Source organism: Phoxinus phoxinus, assembly GCF_949152265.1.
Source record: "Phoxinus phoxinus genome assembly, chromosome: 25".
Taxonomy (NCBI): Eukaryota; Metazoa; Chordata; class Actinopteri; order Cypriniformes; family Leuciscidae; genus Phoxinus; species Phoxinus phoxinus.
In genome coordinates, this window is record NC_136900.1 from 9,217,035 (window position 1) to 9,240,220 (window position 23,186).

The 23,186-nt window shown below is 36.4% G+C and overlaps 1 protein-coding gene across 2 annotated transcripts; it reads right to left on the reverse strand.

Annotated features, from left to right (window-relative positions):
* Positions 1 to 59: 59 nt before the first annotated feature.
* Positions 60 to 20,850, reverse strand: pidd1 (p53-induced death domain protein 1). 2 transcript variants are annotated; one of them, XM_079602779.1, is made up of 16 exons: positions 20,783 to 20,850; positions 16,950 to 17,603; positions 15,865 to 16,278; positions 14,090 to 14,248; positions 13,408 to 13,459; positions 12,306 to 12,507; positions 11,135 to 11,284; positions 8,958 to 9,131; positions 8,191 to 8,338; positions 7,118 to 7,253; positions 6,228 to 6,378; positions 5,801 to 5,924; positions 5,221 to 5,336; positions 3,432 to 3,539; positions 3,075 to 3,253; positions 60 to 801 (listed from the first exon to the last, which is right to left on the reverse strand). In XM_079602779.1, exons 2-16 carry the CDS (start codon positions 17,446 to 17,448, stop codon positions 567 to 569), a joined length of 2,847 nt encoding a protein of 948 aa, XP_079458905.1. In that variant the 5' UTR covers positions 17,449 to 17,603; positions 20,783 to 20,850; the 3' UTR covers positions 60 to 566. The 2 variants fall into 2 exon arrangements, with proteins under 2 accessions (XP_079458905.1, XP_079458904.1); XM_079602778.1 differs by lacking the exon at positions 20,783 to 20,850 and having other exon boundaries at positions 12,303 to 12,507.
* Positions 20,851 to 23,186: the final 2,336 nt, after the last annotated feature.

Genomic DNA, 23,186 nt, shown 5'->3' on the forward strand with positions numbered 1-23,186 from the left:
TTATATATATATATACTGTATTTATATATATACACACAGACACACACATTGTTATTGTTATACATAAAAAAATACTGTATTATAGCGACGAGGACCGCCACTGAAACTATTAGAAATGAGTAAAATCTGGAAGCATTACAGTAATGACAATTTGGAGATCAAATGGGCTTGTACTGAAAATGCCACAATAACAAATGGCTTCATTTTCCTTGTGCAAAACATATTTCCTGCCTGTTTCCTAATAAGTTAGTTTAATTTCATTTTTTCAATTTTCATTTTTAATTGATTTTGAGGTGAAATATGACCCTTTTTGGGAGGCTACGTGAGATTCACCCACAAGCATGAGATGTTTTGATTGTTTCTTGAACCTGTAACAGAAATAAGGTCCAGTCGAGTGCAACACTGTAAAGCTGGACACTGAGAGTTCTTGAGACATCATTCAGACAGACTGCTGATCTGAGACCTGTGAGAAGAGTCCATGTGTGTCATTACTGTCTCCAGTGCTGCTGTTTGTCATGTTCCTGGCATCCGCTCTCAGCACGATCATGTGTGTGTGTGTGTGTGTGTCAGCTGGACTGAGGGTCTGCAGAGGTAGCTGGTGTCTCCAGCCCGACTCGCTTTAGTGATTCTTCATACTTCCTCTTTCCCAGAGTCACTACGTCCTCTACTTCTTCCGCCAGGTCTCTCCTGCCACTGTCCACCAGTGCTTTCACCAGCCGCTGCACCGCCCAAGGCCCCGCCCCCTGCTGCCCTCTCGCCCAATGAAAGAGCATCGCCAATACCTGGGCCCCAAAGTTGTCCCTGACAAAACAAACACATGGAGATGCCATTTTTTTGTGCCATTCTTAATTTGTTTGTTAAAATTATGTTTCCTGTTATACTGTACACAATGTTTGTCATGTCAATGTGTGTACATCATCATGGCGGTATTTTATATGCTGTTTTTATTGTATGATTTTAATTAAAAAAAATATATATATAAAACAGTACTGTTATTGTAAACCCATTTTATTTTGACAATGAAGATTTTTGCACTGTGCATTTTTGCAATAATATCATGACATATAAGCCATTTTTACCCCCAAATTATCATTGATTTTTGTAAACAAGCTAAATATTTGTATTTGTATATATACACAGACACACACATACAAACACAAACAATTTTTGTCATGTCAATTAAAGCATGGATGGATATAACAAACCAAATTAAATAATTATATACTGTATCTAAATCAATAATATTTTTTGAAATTAAGTAAATAATAAAATATACAATGAAATGTGATAAAAAAAAGAAAAAAAAAGAAAAGTGAGCATAAATAAATGAGGCAATTTTGCACTGATAACAGTTAAGCACTTTTAAACCCCAAATTTCATTAACGTAATCAAACATTTAAAACGGCAATCTCATAATTATATAAATATATATATGAGCCTAAATAAATAAGGCATACAATTATTCATATAAATGCCTTGAAATAAATAAATGTATTTTGTGCCTCATTTATGCTGACATTTCTTTGCACTTTTCTTTTTCGTAACAGTTCAGAATTAATTTAATTATTCATAATTTATATCATTTTGTCTGCTATAACACATTTATTGATATTGGTAACACTTTGTTTTACATTGTCTTGGCTTGTTACACATTACATATACTCACTATAGTAACAACAGTAAATTAGGCATACTTACATGCAACTAACCAAACCCTAATCCTAACTCTATAGTAAGTACATGTTGTTAATTAATGTTACTCAAATGTAAAATGACAGTGTAACAAGGACACCTTAAAATAAAGTGTAACCTTGAATTTGAAGTTGACTTGAGAGATACTGGGGTGTAAAGACAGAAAAGCGAACAGACTACAGAAAAGAGGGCTATAACATAGAGGGCTTGAGAAGATGAGTGTGCATGCATGCGTGTGAATGTGTCCCGTCTCCTACCGTGTCCCAGATGGCTGACTAATCAAAACCAAACACTCAAAATTCATCATTGTTGTCTTCATTTCTTTCCTTCATCACTCATTTTTCACACTGCCTCTCTCTTTCTCTGTAATGCATTTCCCATAGTGATTTTATACCAGCGCAAACATGTCTGTGGAAGAGCAAACCAATCTCAAAAAACAAAAAACCAGAACTTCTGATATTTGGTTCTGAAAACGGTCCTAAAAAGCTCCCGATGGAGCCGATAGCCTCGTGGTCAATGCCCCGACGTGTACATGTAGCACTGTTGCTCTTCAGGCGACCCGAGTTCGAGTCCCGGCTCGCAACTTTTCCCGATCCTCTCCCCCTCTTCTCTTCCTGTCAGTTCTCTACTATCCTATCTCAATAAAAGCAAAGAAAGGCCAAAACAGCGCTCATGCATATTAATGAAGTCAAACTGATCTGGCTTGGTAATAATTCCTGCACTGTCCAGCCATAAATGTAATTAATATTCAATGAGTCATCACTGTTCACGGATATCTAATGCTGCAATAAACAACCTATGGCGGATAGGTTAATACAACACAATTTATGAATAATCTGTTATCGCTGTCCTTTTGAAAGTGCATCATTTGACAACAGTGAATGCCAAACAATATTTTCCCAAATACCGTGCATTCATTCTACCTCGGACTCACTGATCAGCAGAATTGTTAAAGTCGGCATGAAATCAAAATTGACCCTATTTACTTTGTTAGCGGATATTACTAATCTTGTGGTGAACAATTAATCCGTGCAAGTTAATACACGGAAAAAAATTGTTTGCCGAAGTTATCTTTAATCAAAGTCTGAAAAGTTACTTCCGGGTCTGGAATGGCGTTCTTTTCTGATGACATAGGCTTGACTACTTGGGTTGGTTAATCGCTTAACCACTCCCCTCAAACCGTTACTCTGCTATGAGCAGAGATGGAGAGGAGGAGCGCTAAAGTAAAACCCTGCCCTCTGTTCAATATTCCGTTTCACTCGGAAATGCGTCACAACACTTGAGAAAAGTCGTTTGCAACTTCCGGTTCACGCGGACTTTAAGTGGACCTCAGTGTGATTTACAGCGCCATCTGCTGGCAGGCTCCTTCACACACTCCTCACCTGTGTTGGTTTCGGATTCGCTCCAGCTGGTCGTAGCCGATGCCCAGGCTGATGCCGATATTCTGCCACTCCTGGTTGATGCGTAAGGAGATGGACAGCAGGTTGGTCTGGGTCAGGTAGCCGCTCTCCGGGTCGCCCAGGTTCAGCTCGCCGGAGATGTTCCCATCACAGTCAGCGTTCTGTGTGTGAAAATATGATCTAACCATTTGTATTTATCTATCATAGTTTGAATTCTACAAGAGTTCAAGAGACTTGAGATTTTGCTCATGAGCTCTGTTCCAAACACTAGTGTCTACATAAGCAGCTTCCTAACCAAAAAAGGGAAACTAATAAGTGACTGATTTCGAGATCGCTCACAGGAATCCGCAGAGGGAGCGTCGCCATCCACTGGTTGTCGTGACCTTTTCTTTTACTTGCTACTTCCTCTGGAAGATCAACAGGCACTTCTCCCCTGTAAAATGAAACCTGGAGGGAAACGTCTTATTACAAGAGAGGTAAAAGTGATAAAGCTGAAAGTGATGATCATCACAACAGCATCATCATCACATCTGATCAGATCACATATGAGGTCAATATGCAAAGCTGTATGTTCGACCAATGAGATTCCAAAGTGGGAGGAGCTAACCAAACGCTTTGCAATTGAGAAGATCATGAGCTGTGTTCAAAATCACCCCCTATACACTCGTTCACTGTTCCCTGCATTACTCCACTAATATAGTTCATTTAAAGGAGTGATTGAAAACGAGTGAGTGAATTCAAAACACTGAGTGCGTCAGAAGGACTGCCGCTTTTGCATAGTTTCTGCTGTTTAATAATCATTTGAGGTTTAGCAGACTGGCAGCTCCAGTAGTAATGAAAAGATTTATCTTGAACTCTGTCGTGGAATCTAGCAGTGTAAACCTTAATTAAACAGTTTAATAATCAATAAATAGGAATTTATACCTGTATGATATTACGCTGTACCCACATTGGACCAGCGGTTTGGGAAACGCATGGATGGATGATTCAGATGCGGCGGCATCTTCTGGTCAGACGCGGGAACTCATTCGGCGCGACCATCACAGTGCATTATGGGTATTCTCTAGTCGTTGAGCGTACTGTACATCTGTTGTATACTCGTTATTGCGGTGAATTGTGGGATTGAATGAGTGCACTGGATTATCGGTTCCCAACAGGTGGGTCACGGCCCACTAGGGGGCCTCAGCGAGCTCTGTGGGGGGTCTCATTATATTTTGAAAAGTTATGAGCAATGAGCATTAAATAAAAGTCCTTAATTTTTTTCTGTTCAAAATGTACACAATTTATATAATGTGCGAGTTCATCATGAATCCATTTTCCAATCCGTGTTTTTGTCTTATCCTGAACCACTATGGTACTCCTATAATAAGTGTTTACATTGGGACTATTTCACACTGGTCCGGGTCGCTGCTGCTAAGGAGTAGCCCAGTGCCTGCGTGACTCGTCATAGACGTACACAGAGAGAAGTAGTTCCGGCTACAATGTTCTTCCGAAAGACGCATTATTCGGTTAATAAACGCAAGTTTATTATCTCTCGCTTTAGCGCCAAAAGCGTAAAAAATAAAGCCTCACAAATAACATGCAAGTATCAAGGTCCCAGACAGCAGTCATTTAGTAATAGCCTATATTCTTTCTTTTTTATTACCTACACACCAGTGTGAATATTTTTGTTATTGCATTTCATAGGGCCAATTTATAGGCTACTCCTAGACGTACGTTTTTTAATTACAAGGGGCCTACTGATGTTTTTGTTATTGTATTTTCAATATTATAGGCTATTATTTGTGCATAAACATACCTGCTTATAGTAAACATACATACCGTTTGTTTGAAAACAACATATTTTGTCATCCTTGTTGCAAGCTTACAAGAGCGATAATATCATTAAATGTGTAGGGGGCCCTAAAATATTTTCTTGGTAAAAAGGGGGTCTCAGACAAAAAAAGGTTGGGAACCACTGCACTAGATAACGTCCACAATGGTTTCAGACACCACCACAAAAGGCTGTCTCCTCAAATAGTGCCATATTTAGGGGTATAGTGGGCGATTTCAGACACAGCCGTGGAAGACAAGTGAGTTGCACAGCTGAAATACTGGACTGATCTAACAACGATCGACCCTGTCTCACCTGTCCTCTCACGGGACCCTGCTGGGGGATGATCGGGCACACATGGACCTCTTTAATGTTCTTCAGGTGAGAGTAAAAGGTGAATGAGAGTCTGCCCTCTTTACAGTCAGGACGGTCTGAGGACACAACCATTCGGGTTAACTTTAATATGTTTAATAATTAGAATATGGTGCAAAAGATAATTTATTTCAGTAATTCAACTTAAAAGGTGAAACTAATATATTATATAGACTCATTACATGCAAAGTGAGATATTTCAAGCCTTTATTTGGTATAATTTTGATGATAATTTGAAGCTTACAGCTTATGAAAACCCCAAATTCATTGTGAAAAGGTTTTCATAAGCTGTAAGCCATAATCATCAAAATTATAAAAAATAAGGGCTAGAAATATCTCACTTTGCATGTAATGAGTCTATATTATATATTAGTTTCACCTTTTAAGGTGAATTACTGAAATAAATGAACTTTTGCACCATATTAAACATTTTTGAGTTTCACTTGTATGTTTAATAGTTTGCATCTATTCATGCTGCATAGGTTGAGGTGTGTTTATTGTTGTAAACGTGTGTGTCCAGCACCTGCGCTGATGTCAATGCCTCTCTCAAAGCCAGCGAAGAACTGCTCTCCCTCCAGCAGGATACACAACTCCGACGGCTGAGGACCTTCATACTGCTCCGACAGAGACGACAGCCTGCTTTCAGCCTGAAGAGAGACACCAACAACGACTGCTAAACGGTAGCGTATCATTTTAATGAAATTAGAGCCTATAATTATTAAGAAGTTCATAGATTGACTTCCTGGAAAATTAATATCACAGACTTGATTGTGGATTCTTTAATTGCACTTTTCATTACATTGACTATTAATACGCAATGCATGTTGTGAATGCAGGAGATTTGCGTTCCAGTGTCCGAAAAAATTTCTCATGCTTAAAACTCTAGTGTGACCACGGCCTACCCAGAACACCCTAGAAACCACATAGCAACCACACACACACACACTCACCTTGTCAGACGGCAGGCACTGCAGCAGAACCTGCTCTGGGTCGTTTTTTCTCTGTAGCGCCAGGAATCGAACCCGGAACTGTTTCAAGCGCTGATACATCTTCCTGACAACACCACTAACACACCTGTGAGTGGTGTACCACAACCAGTACCTGAACACACACACACTCTATATGACAGACTGTATGCGTTTACTACCGGTCACAAGTCTGGAATAATTCATTTTTGAAAGAAGTCTCTTCTGCTCACCAAGGCTGCATTTATTTTATTATTTCAAATTAAAATAAAGATTTTCTATTTGAATATTTTTAAATGTAATTTATTCCTGTGAGCAAAGCTTTATGATTATTATCAATGTTGACAAAAAATTATCAAAACTGCTATGCTGCTTCATATTTTTGTGGAACCTGTGATACACTAACATTCAAAAGTTTGGGGTCAGTAAGATAAAAAAATTAAATAATACTTCTTTTATTCAGCAAGGAAGCATTAAATTGATCAACAGTGACAGTAAGACATTTGTAATGGTACAAAAAAAGTATATTTCAAATATATGCTGTTCTTTTAAAAATTTTATTCATCAAATAATTCTGGAAAAAATTTATCACGGCTTTCACAAAAATATGAAGAGGCAAAAACTGTTTTTAGCATTGATAATAACAAGAACCATTAATAATTGAGTACCAATAATAATTGATAATAATCATCATATTAGAATGATTTCTGAAGGATCATGTGACACTGAAGACTGGAGTAATGATGCTGAAAATTCAGCTTTGATCACAGGAATAAATTACATTTTAACATATTTTTAAATAGAAAACAGTTACCGGTATTTTCTGTATTTTTGATCAAATAAATGCAGCCTTGGTGAACTTCTTTGCTGCTCACCATGAGAAGTGTGTGATTGAGAAGACGGCGTAGATGTGTGTGACGTAGAGGGACACCTGAGTGGTGATGTCAGTCCAGGTGTGGGCCGTGGGGTCGCCGTGCATCAGGTGCAAACGGGACATGTCCACCATGTGTCCTGAACACACACACATATGAAAACATCCATCATCAGTACACATGGCTTTGTTCAGAGCACAATACTACTCATACCAGTTGTGCAGTGTGTAAACTGTGAACAGTTCAGCACCAAACAACACTGTTGACCTTCCATTTCCATACAATAAATGATGACAAACAATATCAACCGTGATTTTCTTAAATTGGATACCACTTGCATGTGATGTAGTGAGGTCATGTGACAACAACATTAGCATTTTTATACACAAACTATTTATATATATATATATGCATGTATCTGTAGTATACTTAGTATAAAATAAATGACAAATACATTTTTGTATATTTATTTGTCACTAGGGTATACATACAGAATTTATATTTTTATTATTATCTTTTTTTTATATAATTTAATTTGCATATATATTATATGTAAAACACTTACTAAAATAAAACACCTACTTTAAATGTTTTTAATATTTTCTATTTTCTTGCATATCATATGACCTTGAACTGACAGCAGAGAACTTTGAAGATGCGAAAGTATTGTTAAATTATTGCAATATTAACTCAAATATTTTATGTCTAAGGGGTTCGGCTGACAAAAAAAAGTTTGGGAACCTCTGAATTAAATAAAAATAATCAAAGCGTGTCATTAACAAAAAAGAAATAAAGAAAGAAAGACAACACAAGCACACTTTTCAACATTTGACAAAATAAAACCTGAGTCTGAAATGCTAAAACAATAGATCTAGTGTTGAAAGTGAAAATGAATATATAAAAAGCACATTGTACACATTCCTCGTTTGTTAAGCAGCATTAATGTCTAGCATAAGTTAAACCGCTGATGTCTGTAAAATTCAATCTCAGGCAGGAATGAGTCTCTAATAAGATTAAGATCTGCTCAGTTTAACAATTAAAACGTTTCCTAGAAAGAAGTGAACGTGATGCAATACCAGTCACTCCAGGTGGGAGAGGAACCTGGACTGTGATTGGCTGAAGGAAGTGCATGCTGGGAGTTTGAGAGAGGCATAGCAGTGGGCTTGCACTGGCGTGAGGGTCTCCGGTCAGGTGTCTCACCTCAGACTGCGCCACCTGCAGGACCTAAGGGGAAAAAACTCATATATCAACACAGAATTGAGCAATATGTGATCATAACACAAACCGTTAAAGGTGCATTATGTAATATTTAGGAGGATCTGTTGACAGAACTGCAATATCATATACATAACTATGTTTTCAGTGGTGTATAAAGACCTTGCATAATGAACCGTTATGTTTTTATTACCTTAGAATGAGCATTTCTATCTACACACACCGCGAGTCCCCTTACATAATGTGCCGACATGTTTCTATAGTGGCCCTGAACGGACAAACCCGTTTCGTCACTATGTTGTTTGAATAAAACACTGACACAATGATGAACAAGTAACAATAATATTCACAATAACATATAGTTTTACTGAATAATTAAGTAAACCTAATTTCTTAATTTATCTTTGTAAAGAAACCTCATTGCATAACTGGCTACTCTCTGCTGTCTGTCTCAGACGACGACATAATTTCCTGTCCGCCACCGTAACTTCTGTTGGTTGCAATTCGCAACATCACCACTAGATGACGCTAAAAATGACACACTGCACCTTTAAATGATTAGCATCAGTCCGATTAGCTCATTATTAGAAGCAGTGGTTATGTTATTATAGTATATTCTTGAACAGACCTGCAGGGTGACCGTACGTGTCTCTGTTGTGCATTCTGGAGGGAACGTAAGTTTGATCCCCGGGTCGTATTGAGAAACCAGCAGCGCCCCCTCTGGGGACACGGAGCAACTGTCCAGGAACGGACGAGAGACGGCCACGAACCACGAGAACTGCGACACACTGCAGCAGGCCAACTACACACACACACACACACACACACACACACACACACACAAGTATATAGTCAAACCAAAAATTATTCAGACACCAGATATCATTTTTGATTTATGAACCTCTGTCAAAAAGAATATGGTGCAAAAGTTCATTTATTTCAGTAATTCAACTTAAAAGGTGAAACTAATATATTATATAGACTCATTACATGCAAAGTGAGATATTTCAAGCCTTTATTTGTTATAATTTTGATGATTATGGCTTACAGCTTATGAAAACCTTTTCACAACAGTAACTAGTCTCTCCCTATGGAGGATCCCTTAACCACTCTACAGATAAAGTGTTGTCGGGATAATTTTGGTTTCGCGTATCTACCCCGAAGTGATAAAATTCTGTCTAAAAAATTTTAAGGCCAGACAAGTAGTTTGCTAAGGCTTGGTTTGTAGGGAATTACAAACATGCGCACATATATTCAAACGCACATAACTATAGAATTAATTCTTGATGCGCACGTGAGCGCCATTAGCGTTTCTCACAGGTTCGCGTTTAAAGTCTGTGTAGAGAGAACGATGTCGTCTTAGCGGCCCCTAATTTAATAACTAATGATCGTGCCGACGGAAGTGAATCAATCAAAACTAACTTCAAGAACCGCTATGAAGCCAAAACAATCTGTTACCTTAAATTATCCATTTATCACTGTAAAACCGCTTTGAAACAATCTACATTGTTAAAAGCGCTATATAAATGAAGATGACTTGACTTGACAATATTCTAATTTTGAATTTGGGGTTTTCATAAGCTGTAAGCCATAATCATCAAAATTATAACAAATAAAGGCTTGAAATATCTCACTTTGCACGTAATGAGTCTATAAAATATATTAGTTCCACCTTTTAAGTTGAATTACTGAAATAAATGAACTTTTGCACCATATTCAAATTTTTCGAGTTTCACCTGTAAACTGGAGCCTGATAAAAATGTTAATATTAAACTAAAGTTTTTAGACGGACTTAGAGGCTTTTGCATCTGAAGTCTTCATATTTTTACTAGTGGGTGCAGGACGGACACTATAGTTCATTTATGTAAGTGAGGATAGCAAAATAAAGTAATCTGTGGCATAATATACCATAAATTCTTCATACAGTACCAGTAAAAATATATACAAAAATTGGGACTAAAATGTATTCAGACACTTTGTCACAACCAAGTGTTTTTTCTTTAATTGCTAATGTGACCTTTTCACACCACAGACTGAACAAAATGAAGCATTGCTTGGTGATTGGTTGAGCTAAACTGGTATTATCTGATTGTGTAGTTAAATGTAAAATCTGACAGATATTCAACATCATTCATTTGTGAGACAGTCTAACAGAAGGACGGACAAAACCAGTAAAATAGTTCTTGTCATATTTAATACCATTTTCTAAACTATAGCGAATAAACTGTTATAATGTGAGAAATGTTGAAGGTGTCTGAATAAATTTTGGCTTGACTGTATATGTGACCCTGGATCACAAAACCAGTCTCGAGTCGCACGGGTATATCTGTGTGGCAATAGCCAACAATACATTGTGTGGGTCAAAATTATAGATTTCTCTTTTATGCCAAAAATCATGAGGATATTAAGTAAAGATCATATTCCATGAAGATATTTATTAAATTTCCTACCGTAAATATAAAAAACATTATTTTTGTGAGTGAATGCAGCACAATCGCGAACATAAATGAACAACTTTAAAGGAGATTTTCTCAATGTTTCGATTTTTTTGCATCCTCAGATTCCAGATTTTCTAATAGTCGTATCTCGGACACATATTGTCCTATCCTAACAAACCATAACAAACGGAAAGCTTATTTATTCAGCTTTCAGATGATGTATAAATCTCAATTTCAAGAAATTGACCCATGTGACTGGTTTTGTGGTCCAGGGTCACATGTGTGTGCAGTAACGCTCTCATGATGGTGTACGGTGTTGCAACAATATGAAGCGTAGCGTTTGAGGAGAGCGATCTGATTGGCTCACCCGTGCCGGGCGGCCCCCGGGCCTGCAACTGTGTTTCTCACTTCCTCTCCTGCTCAGAGTCTGCAGTGTCGTCCAGGACTGGCCATCAAACCTGCGAACCGCAACGTCACCTTTCCGTGTTTTACGATATGGGACGCACACCTCCACTGGCTAAAAGAATTACAGGGTGACAGAGACACCGTAAAAAGTATTATAATTATTATATTTTAATCATATTCACATATTTATTTATTATAATATTTAATTTATTATATTTTGTTTATAATAGTTAATATATTATTAGTTATAATAATACTGTATTTTATTAATTTATAGTTTTAACTGTATTAGTTATTACTTGTAAACCAGTTTATAAAATTGATTATATATTAAAAAATTTAATATATTTATAAATTATAATACATTTTTAGGTTATTTATAATAGTTTATATATTATTCATTTTAATAATACTGTATTTTATTAATTTATATTTTTAACTGTATTAGTTATTACTTGTAACCCAGCTTTCTTTCATTATAAAAATTATTATAATTATTATATTTTAAACATATTAAATATATGTATTAATGATAAAATTTCATTTATTGTTTTATTCATAATATTTAATGTTATTAATTATAATAATACTGTATTTTATTAATTTATATTTTTAACTGTATTAGTTCAGAAGCTTTCTTTCACTATAAAACGTATAATTTAATAATATTCATATATTTATTAATGATAATATTTCATTTATTACATTCTATTTATAATAGTTCATATGTTATTAATTAAAATAATACTGTATTTTATTAATTTATAGTTTTAACTGTATTAGTTATTACTTATAAAACAAGATTTCTTTCACTTTAACAATTATTATAATTATTATATTTGATTAATATTCATATTTATATTGCTGGCAACTTGATTAATCTTGATTACCGGTAATCATCTAACATAAACGTTTGTAAATACTTTTATGTTAGATGCGATTAATGGCGATTAATCAATTTGACAGCACTATTTACTAATAATAATTCATATATTTTTTCGCACATTTTTCATATTGATTAATTATAATAATACTGTATTTTATTAATTTATAGTTATTAACTGTATTATTTTTACATCATAAAACAGGAGCAAGTATGTATATTTATATAAATACAAGCAAAAACTTACAACCTTGTCAAATGTGGCTCCATGTGGGCGGAGCTCCAGCTGTCGACTCAACAGGATGTCATGCTCCTCTAGCCACACCCACTTCCTGTCTGGCCTCCTCTCCGCCCACTGGAGTTGTGTCACTGTGTTTACGCATCTCCGTGGAAACAAGAGCTCCGCCCCTCCAGGAAGGAACACGTGACAGCCAGCAGGTGATACTTGAAAACTGATGAGCAGAGAAGACTTACATTCAGCACATTATAGAATATATACTGCATAATATTTAAGTAGTATATATATATACGATGTAGGCCTATAAATATAATTACCCTGAGCCCCTGATAAACTCTCTGCACATCCCTGAATACACACAAAGCACTAGGAAAATACAAGTATCTCAATATTCAATGACTCGGATAGGATCAAGGGCACAAAAAACTTGATCGGGACATCCCTAATTTTAAATTGTAGTGATATTTCACAATATTACTGTTTTTATTGTATTTTTGATCAAATAAATGGTGAACAAAAGAGACTTCTTTCATAAACATTATAAAAAACATACGGACCCAAAACCTTTGAACAGTAGTGTACAAACAGGACCATATCGGTATCGGCCGATGTTCATTATTACAAATATGTTCATTTTAATGTTATTGTTATCTGCCCGATAAGAAAATGTGGGCGATATATTAAAACTGATAAATAATGGATTATTTCCTTCAGCTGAGACACTTCAGAAGCGCATTGTTCGCCATGATGGTTTTGGATTGTTTGAAATATGATTGGATGCAACATGTACAGTAACAAGTCTGTCATATAATCTACATAAAATTATAATGAGAACATAATTATAAGTGTGTGCTTGGCTCATGGCTTTTAATGGTGAGACTTTTTGTTTTTGTAATCAGGCTCTCAAAAATGTTATTAAAGTTTGGATTTAGATTTATCGGCCAATATATCGGTTATCAGCTTTCAAATATAAAGAATTGTCGGTTATTTTGCGTATCGGACAAAATGTTAATATCGGTGCATAATCCCTAATAGTAGTATGCCATTCTGAACATACCCACAGTGTGTGGTAAATCTGAGTGTGTTTGTTAAATGAAGGTGGGGCTCAATTCACCTGTGCTGCTCCAGTCCGAGGTGCAGCTCTGGCGTCGCAGAACATTCCAGATCTAGAAAACACACACAGTGTCTCGATGAAATCAAACAGGCTTAGTTTGTTCCGGTTTCATTCATCAATGACAAAAACATCCAGAATACATGATGTAATCCTAACAGATCATATGTGACCCTGGATCACAAAACCAGTCACATGTCGCACGGGTATATTTGTGGCAATTAGCCAACAATACATTGTATGGGTCAAAATGATACATTTTTCTTTTATGCCAAAAATCATTAGGATATTAAGTAAAGATCATGTTCCATGAAGATATTTTGTAAATTTTCTAGATTTCTACTGTAAATATATAAAACATGTATTTTTGTGAGTGAATGCAGCACAATCGCGAACATAAATGCACAACTTTAAAGGAGATTTTCTCAATGTTTCGATTTTTTTGCATCCTCAGATTCCAGATTTTCAATAGTTGTATCTCGGACACATATTGTCCTATCCTAACAAAGCACACATCAATGGAAAGATAAATTATTCAGCTTTCAGATGATGTATAAATCTCAATTTCAAGAAATTGACCCATGTGACTGGTTTTGTGGTCCAGGGTCACATGTCTGTATGATAAACACTTGATTACAATAATTGATGGTGAACTAAAGCAGTCGCGGTGCGAGTGGAGAGAGACCTGGGGTGACGTGGGCGAGCGGGGGGGGCGTCGGGGGGCGGCCCAGCGGGTTGTTCCTCACGTCCAGTTTGTCGAGCAGCGGGAGGGATTGCAAACATGCGGGAACAGTCCTCAGATCATTACTCTGGATTAGCAGCTGCCTCAGAGAGCGGAGAGATCCTGAGACACAGAATTAGCCCGTCAGTCAGCTGTCACAGGGACACAAACACTCGATTCTTCCCCTTAAAAGCTCCAAATCTCACTCAAAAATAGTTGTTTCTGCTGTAGCTAGCATAGTTTTAAAAAAATTAACAATTCGTTAAAGAGTCATAAGGACACATTATCGTTTAGACTACAAATGTTAAAGCGTTTTGAGTGGTTTGTGTGGTTTTTTTAGCTAGGGACATCCTCATTCGAAAAAATAATAATAATAAATAATATTTAGTTTTATTAAAAAGACCTAAAAATCTTATATAGATTTTATCTTTTAGAATGGCAATTATTTATCATTTTGTCTACTATATTTTATTATTTAATAAAGTTAAATATATATTATTTTATTTTAACTCTTTTCCAGCCAGTGTTTTTGAAAAAAAAAGTTGCCAGCGACCACCAGCATTTTCACAAAATTTTCATTACAAAGCAACATTTTCAGCAAAAAGCAGAGAAAAAACACATTTTTGTCAAAGATACGTCTGGATGGCATTCAGAACTATGATCAAAACACAGATGACGTAAATCGAGTTCATCAACACCCCCAAACCTCAGTCCTGTAGCTCGTCCTGGGTCGACATTTCATTCAGTAGCATTAGACAGTTTTGATTTATATGCTGTTTAATGTTGACGATCGTGTTATTTTACATATGCATCTGTTTACATATGATATCGCTTGTTTCTGCTTCTTCTTCTCCTGTGTTTTGATCAGGAGACTCAGGCCCCGTTTAAAAAAACGGAAACATTTCCCTTCGTTTGTGCCCTTCGTTTACACGCAAACGGAGGATTCGCCTCTGAAAACTATTCTTTATAAAAACTCCAGCCAGAGTGGACATTTAGGAAAACTTTGTTTGCATGTAAACTGAAAAAAACTGATTTTTAGGCAGCCGACGTCACAGTATGTGACTATTTTCGGGATTCTGATTGGGTAACGTGGGCTTGAGCTTCTCGTTACACTGCCACCTACAGGTCTGGCATGCTCTTGACGGCATATACACGGGTCCGTGTAAACCACGGGTGGGGAACGTTGGTCCAGGAGGGCCAGTCCTGCAGAGTTTAGCTCCAACTCCGAAAAAAAAAACTCACCTGATTGTAGCATTAGTGATCCTGAAGACATTGACTAGCTTGTTCAGGCGTGCTTGATTAGCGTTAGAACTAAACTCTGCAGGAGAGAGTGGTGTAAACAAACACTTTTCTGAAAACTGACAGGTGTGATTTTTGAAAACGGAGAGGGGTGAAATCAAATGTCTGTTTATGAAAATAGCCGTCCACGTGTAAACGTAGCCTCGGTACTCTTTCAGAAGATGTGTAATAGCGCCCCCTACCATATAACAGTGAAAACACGGCAAACTGGAAAATTCCATCAATGGCGGGAAAGAGTTTAAATAATTACCAAAATTATTAATTAATTTGTTTACCTTATTTGACCTTGTTCTTGCCATGAAAATAGCCTAACATGGCATAAAAAAACTAGATAAATGATTCTAATGGTTAGTCTGTATTATTCATAATTCACTTAATCACTTCATATAAAAACAATTCAAGTCTATCTTTTGTTCTCATTTAGCTAGATGTTTCATCACCCAGCGTCTCCGGCAGCGCTCTGAGTCTGTTATTTGACAGCTCCAGTGTTTGTAGGTCCTGCAGTTGTCCCAGTTCTTCTGGAAGTGTCTCCAGCAGGTTGAAGGACACATCGAGCTCCTCCAGCCTGCAGAGGAGACCCAGACCCGGGGGAAGATCCACCAGCCGGTTCCCCAGCAGACTCACTCGCCGCAGGGACGCCAGCGCTCCCACACCCTCCGGCAGACCCGACAGCTGATTGTGACACAGCAGCAGCTCGGAGAGATGAGAGAGAGACAGAATGCAGGGAGGAAGAGAGGAGAGCCGGTTGAAGGAGAGATCCAGGTGAACGAGGAGAGAGAGAGAGGAGAGGGAGTCGGGGAGAGAGGAGAGGAGGCCTGGGAGAGGGTCAGCCTGAGGGTCATGGAAACGGTGTCCTGCAAACAGAAACAGAACAAAGAGAGAGAATATTAACACATGGAAATGGATGGATGGATAGAGATGGATGGATGGATGGATGGATGGATGGATGGATGGATGGATGGATGGATGGATGGATGGATGGATGGATGGATAGATAGATAGATAGATAGACATTCATTATGATAGACAGACAGACAGACAGACAGACAGATAGATAGATAGATAGATAGATAGATAGATAGATAGATAGATAGATAGATAGATAGATAGATAGATAGATAGATAGATAGATGGATGGATGGATGGATGGATGGATGGATGGATGGATGGATGGATGGATGGATGGATGGATGGATAGACAGACATTCATTATGATAGACAGACAGACAGACAGACAGACAGATAGATAGATAGATAGATAGATAGATAGATAGATAGATAGATAGATAGATAGATAGATAGATAGATAGATGGATGGATGGATGGATGGATGGATGGATGGATAGACAGACATTCATTATGATAGACAGACAGACAGACAGACAGACAGATAGATAGATAGATAGATAGATAGATAGATAGATAGATAGATAGATAGATAGATAGATAGATAGATAGATAGATAGATAGATAGTGTGTGTGTATATATGTGTGTGAAAATAAGTTTAATCTTGTGTGTATTTACCTCTGATGGCCAGCGAGCGCAGCTGTGAGAGTCGGGGCAGAACACGCAGTGAACTCTCTAGCGCCCCCTCGTCCTCTGAGCCCAGTCTGAGGTACTGCAGGCCTCTCATCTGCTCCTGAACACACTCCCAGAACACGGGCAGAACCTCTCCTCCGGCCCGATACACATCCAGAACCAGCCGCCCCTCAGCCAGCACGCCATCCAGACCCACCGACGGAGGAAGAGGAGGAGAGAGGCAGGGAAAAGAGGAGGAAGAGGACGACAAGATGGACGGAGCCCAGGTGTCCGTACGGTCAGAGGAAACAGAGAGTCCTAATGGTGGACTTTCCTCTAACTGCGGCTTCCCACTGAAATCTGGACAGGCCAGACGCACTTTCGTCTCCATCATCATCATCCTCCTTTCATCTGAAAAACCATCAATATGGCCTTCTTCTCCTCCTCCATCACTTGTGGCCAGCTTCACTTTCTCCCCCTCCTGTTTATTCTCCTCCCGCTCCATCTATTCTCTTTTTTCTTTCCGTCAGCCCCTCCTACAAAACACATATAGTGAGAACATTGACAGAGAGATGAATCTGGCAGCGCCGTCTTCATCTTTCCATCGCCGTGGTGGGATCACATCTCTAAACCAGTGTCATGTCCAGACAAGCCCCTGCACTGGAGCGCCAGAAAAAAAGAGAGAGAAAGAAAGTAAGAAAGGTGTTAATTGGAAATGTTCAGAATCAATACAAATTTAACAATGAACTGCAGTGAGTAAAATTCAGGATCCGCACCTGAGCACCACCACTACTGATAAATAATACATAAATCAGTTTAGTCAATGCATTTTTTTTAATGTGCTAATTAATATGAAATGTAATATTTCTAAATATAGTGTAAAATAAATGGACACAATTTTCTGAAATCAAATAAGCATTTAATCTGCAGTTACTGCTTTTACCAGTACCAAAAGTTTGGATACATTACTATTTTTTAGATGTTTTTTTATTTATTAGTATTATCTTATGCTCATCAAGCCTGCATTTATTTAATTAAAAAAACAGTAATATTGAGAAATATTATTACATTTTTAAATAATGGTTTTCTGTTTTAATATACTTTAAAATACAATTTATTCCTGTGATTAAAGCTGAATTTTCAGCATCATTACTCCAGTCTTCGGTGTCACATGATCCTTCAGAAATCATTCTAACATGATGATTTGATAATCAGTTATTATCAATGTTGGAAACAGTTGTGCTGCTTAATATTTTTTTTGCAACCTGTCATAGTTGTTTCAGGATTCAATGATGAATAAAAACTTAAAAAGAACAGCATTTATTCAAAATAGACATATTTTCTAACCATATAAATCTTTAATATCACTTCCTTGCTGAATAAAAGTATTAATTTCTTTTAAAAAAAAGAAAGAAAAAAATATTACTGACCCCAAACTTTTGAACGATTTGATTTTTTTAATCAAATAAATGCAACCATGATGAACATAAGAGACTTCTTTCAAAAACATTAAAAATAGTAATGTTTACAAACTTTTGACCTGGGGCCTGTTTCAGAAAGGAGGTTAAGTGAAAACTCTGAGTATGTTAACCCTGAAATGAGGGAAACTCTGGGTTTTCCGTTTCAGAATGGGAGGTATATCAAACCCGAGAAAGCAGAGTAAGTCAAGCCCGTTTCTGAAAGAGAGGTAACTTATACTCAGAGTCAGTTACCATGGTAACTTACTCTGTGAACCTAACCTGGTGGGGAGCAGGTTTTCTTCGGTAAACCCAGAGTTTCTTGCGGTCTCCTCCCTTTTTTTAAAGAGGAAGCGGTGTTTAAACACCTCATCCATTCTTTCTGTACATTTATTCATTGCTGTTTTTACTGTTGTTTTTTCACAAATTTTTTATAAGATGAATATAACTCCTTAACTGGCAACTGAAAATACAGTAGATTAGAGTTACATCATGTAGTTCTAAACAAATTCTACAGAATTAAACTGTGGAATTTACTGAAAATCACTGCAGTGTGTTCATCTGTGCACCAGAAGTTGATGGACCCTGGGGGGTATATATTATATATTATAAATATATTATATTAATAATGTTATTATTAATAATGTTATATTAATAAACATTATATTAATAATATTATATTAATATTTAACATTACCTCTGGCCTCTCTGTGGCAGCAGAAACTGTTTCTTCATCCCCATCATCCTGTGAAGATGAGCATTTGGTTGAGAGCACTTTATAATAGGCCTACTATTTGTCATAATTTCTGGTGTGTTGAGTCGGCTACTTACAACTGCCTGGGGTTCTGTTGGGACAGGAGGCTCCAAAAGACAGATATTAGATATTATTATCAGAATCTGTTGGGACCAACGTAAAACCCAACCCAAAGTAAAATAAATGAAAATATCAAAAATACCCCATATAAAAAATAACATGTCAAATGTTTGTAAAGTCCGGTAGCCTACACCCATGATATGCTCAAGCCTTACCTGATTGAATTATGTTTTTATATTTCATTTTCAGCTGCTGCCACGTTCTTTTAATGCCTGCAGGATTGCACCTAGCCTACATGTAAATTAAAATTAGGTAGAATAACTGTTCTTCCAGTTTCACCTCTGATATTATAACAGTTGGGTAAGTTACTCTAAAATAGTTATTAATTACTACTACAAATGACATCTTCAACAGTATAATTAGATTAATGTTATAATTAATATCTTTAGAAAGTATTGGTCTACTTATTACTAATTACTAAATCCCATATCAACCTCAACCACTTGAACAATACAACGAGGAGAGACATGAAACTGCACTTCTAAAGCTTTCTTAATTAGCATAAATTAGCAATATACAAATGCATGAATTATTCTTGAATTGACCAAAGTGTGTAGAGGGAGAAGGTTACATTCAAAATATACCTTTTAAAAATGTATGTTAAATACACTATTGTTTTATACAGAATTGTTCTATAGTCTATGCAGTAGCCTGTTTAATGTAATTATAATACATCAGATTTTATTTTAAATTACAGAAGAATTAAGAGTAATCCCTTTAATTAAATTACAATATTTAGATTACTTGGTAATTAATTACACCCAACACTGTATAACAGTAATTCCTCTTTTTGTCTGGCGCTGTTGCCATGGTGACTCATGATATCTGCGCTCCATTGATAATGGCTTTTTATAGTTGTGGTGCACGCGCTCAACTCAGAGTCAGTCAACTTAGAGTTGATTGAACTAACTAATTTCAGCTGATCTGTAACTGAAAACTCAGAGTTTCCCATCTCAGGGTAAGTCAACTCAGAGTTCAAGTTTTAACTCAGAGTTGGTTGAACCTCCTTATTGAAACAGGCCCCTGAACTGTATATAGCATTATACTTTCTGTATATGTGTACTGGCCCCTGAAAACCCATTTGTATCGACCACCATCTTCACAAACTTTAGTAAGTGCAGTTTTGCCAAAATTGTATTTCTTTATAATGACATATACCATTGTAAATTACTGTAAAGGCACCATGTCATTCATTCACATGTGACTAAAACTAAATCACAGGCAGCGACATTACAGTGTGTAATAACAACATTTACGAGTGCTGACAAAGCACTTAACTGAACCTTTATACTGTATAATAAGTAATATATCATGTTAACTAGTAACAGTCTGACTGAATGATCACTTAACTCGTTAAACTGAGCGATAAACACTTACAATGCAGGATTTTAGGCGCGTATTTCTTGATGGACGTGACGTGTCTGTGACGTTTAAACAATACGGTCTCTCGCATTTTATGAAACTAACGCGTATATAACCGAAATGTAATATTCAGTTGATACACTTACATCTGTGGGATACAATAAGTTTACTTCCGTGTTTCATGCACATGTTTCGTGTTGACACACACTCACACACACACAGCGGAACTTTGAGCAAAGGGCGGGAGGAGATCTCTTAAAGAGACAGTAAAAAAAATAAAAAAAATAAAGCTGGGGATAAATAACCCTAAAATGAAAATGAAGTCATAATTTGCTCATCCTCAAGTTAACTGTATTAATTTCTTGTGCTGAACACAACAGAAAAGGTTTTTAAGAATGTTGGCAACCAAGTGATTCTAAATGGAAGTCAATGGGGGGACCAGCAACTGTTGGTACCAACATTCTTCAAAATATCTTCCTTTATGTTAAGAAAGAACTCCATGCAAGTTTAGATTAGAATGATTTGGGTGAATAAATAATGATAGAATTTAGATTTTTGTGTAAACTATCCCTTTAATGTATAATAGCCTATAATATAATATAATAAATATAATATAATATGTGACCCTGGATCACAAAACCAGTCACATGTCGCACAGGTATATTTGTGGCAATAGCCAACAATACATTGTATGGGTCAAAATTATCTTTTATGCCAAAAATCATGAGGATATTAAGTAAAGATCATGTTCCGTGAAGATATTTAGTAAATTTCCTACCGTAAATATATAAAATATGTATTTTTGTGAGTGAATGCAGCACAATCGTGAACATAAATGCACAACTTTAAAGGAGATTTTCTCAATGTTTTGATTTTTTTGCACCCTCAGATTTTCAAATAGTTGTATCTCGGCTAAATATTGTCATATCCTAACAAACCATACATCAATGCGCTTATTTATTCAACTTTCATATGATGTATACATCTCAATCTCCAAAAATTGACCCATGTGACTGGTTTTGTGTTCCCGGGTCATGTAATATAATATAATATAATATAATATAATATAATATAATATAATATAATATAATATAATATAATATAATATAATATAATATAATATAAATCTCACATCTTAACAGTGGTTTGGATGAGAGAATGAAATGAAGCATCATCAACCTTTGCTGCTGCTGCTTGTGTTTTTATGCATGTCTCAACATGTCCAGCTTTACCACCAGCTGAGGTGTGGGATTGTGTGGGATTGGTTACTTTAACCCACCGAGACTCCAGGATAAATCCAGGATACATTTCCTTCTCATGAGGGAATGAAAGTGGGGGGATGAGATGAGCATCTAAGCATCCGAAGAATTTTATTTTGATGGAAAATAATGAACTGGGTCTGTCTGAGAAAGATATAAATGCATTTGTTTTTTAACAGAACATGTTCAGCACAGAGGTGAAAGGTCAGGAGGATGGAAGGCATAATATCAACAATCAAATTATTGATTCTTACACATGTCTTCAGAGGAAATGCCCATGACTGACCAGCACAAAAGTACCCAGGAACATGTGTTCAAAAGTGGGCCAAAGGAGACAGTTTTGCTGGTCATTTCACAACACACTTTATAGGAACATTCATTGAGATCTAAAAATGTCCCCAGCAACAAACCCAAAGACTTCGCTTCTCCAGAGTGAGCCTAAGTTTGGATACAGTGTTTAAAATTATATTATTATAATATTTTTTATATTTATAATAAAGTGCATTCTGATTTTGATTTTAAGCAAAAAATAAAAATTGTCCAGTTCTACTTATTATACATGCAGTTTTTATGAGTTAATTTTAATTGAAATACATGGAATATTTGCACTTTTCTTCCACACAGGATCTAGTGGAGGCAAAAATAATAAATTGTGAAAAACGTAAAAGAAATGCTGACCGTTTAATGGACGTAAGATATATGTGCATTTTAACTTAAAATTTGAATGCTGAATTTAAACATAAAGTTCATATCAGTTATTGACATATGTATTGACATATGTTTTGCATGATAAACCATTTATTCAGTTATTTTTAATACAAGTTGAAGTTCAAAATACTGATATTTAGCTACAACCTTCAGGCCATTTTTAAAGTGACTTTATAACAGCTTATATAAATATATAAATGTTATGAAAATGATGAGTGTTTTTGGACAAGCTGTAATGTTCCAGGCATGACAATAATTTCAGGAAAGATGCCCAGAATTTTGTGGAATCGTGGTGGTTCATTTTAGGCAATTTGTAGTGTGTCGTCCCTGTGAACCTTGAACTCTCTGACATCCCAAAGCTCAAAACACATATTTATAGGGAACGTTCCCGTGTCCCACGAGTGCATGCACAAGGAATCTGAGGCTAAATATATCAGAAAAACATGGCAAACAAAACAGTTCACCGCAGAGTATTCTGTCCTCTCTAAATCCCCAGAGAGGGCATATTTTTAAAGCCATGTCATTTGGGAGGATCCCTGGTAAGATATGTTGTAAAACACTGTACAAAGGTGGAAAACACCAT

Coding starts and splice junctions, on each gene's coding strand:
- pidd1 (XM_079602778.1), bottom strand. CDS start 17,448: ATGGAGCGGGAGGAGAATAAACAGGAGGGGGAGAAAGTGAAGCTGGCC. Junction 7,254..8,190: donor TCTCCCACCTGGAGTGACTG/GTATTGCATCAC, acceptor GTGTGTGTTCAG/GACACATGGTGGACATGTCC. Junction 802..3,074: donor CGAATCCGAAACCAACACAG/GTGAGGAGTGTG, acceptor TTGTTTTGTCAG/GGACAACTTTGGGGCCCAGG.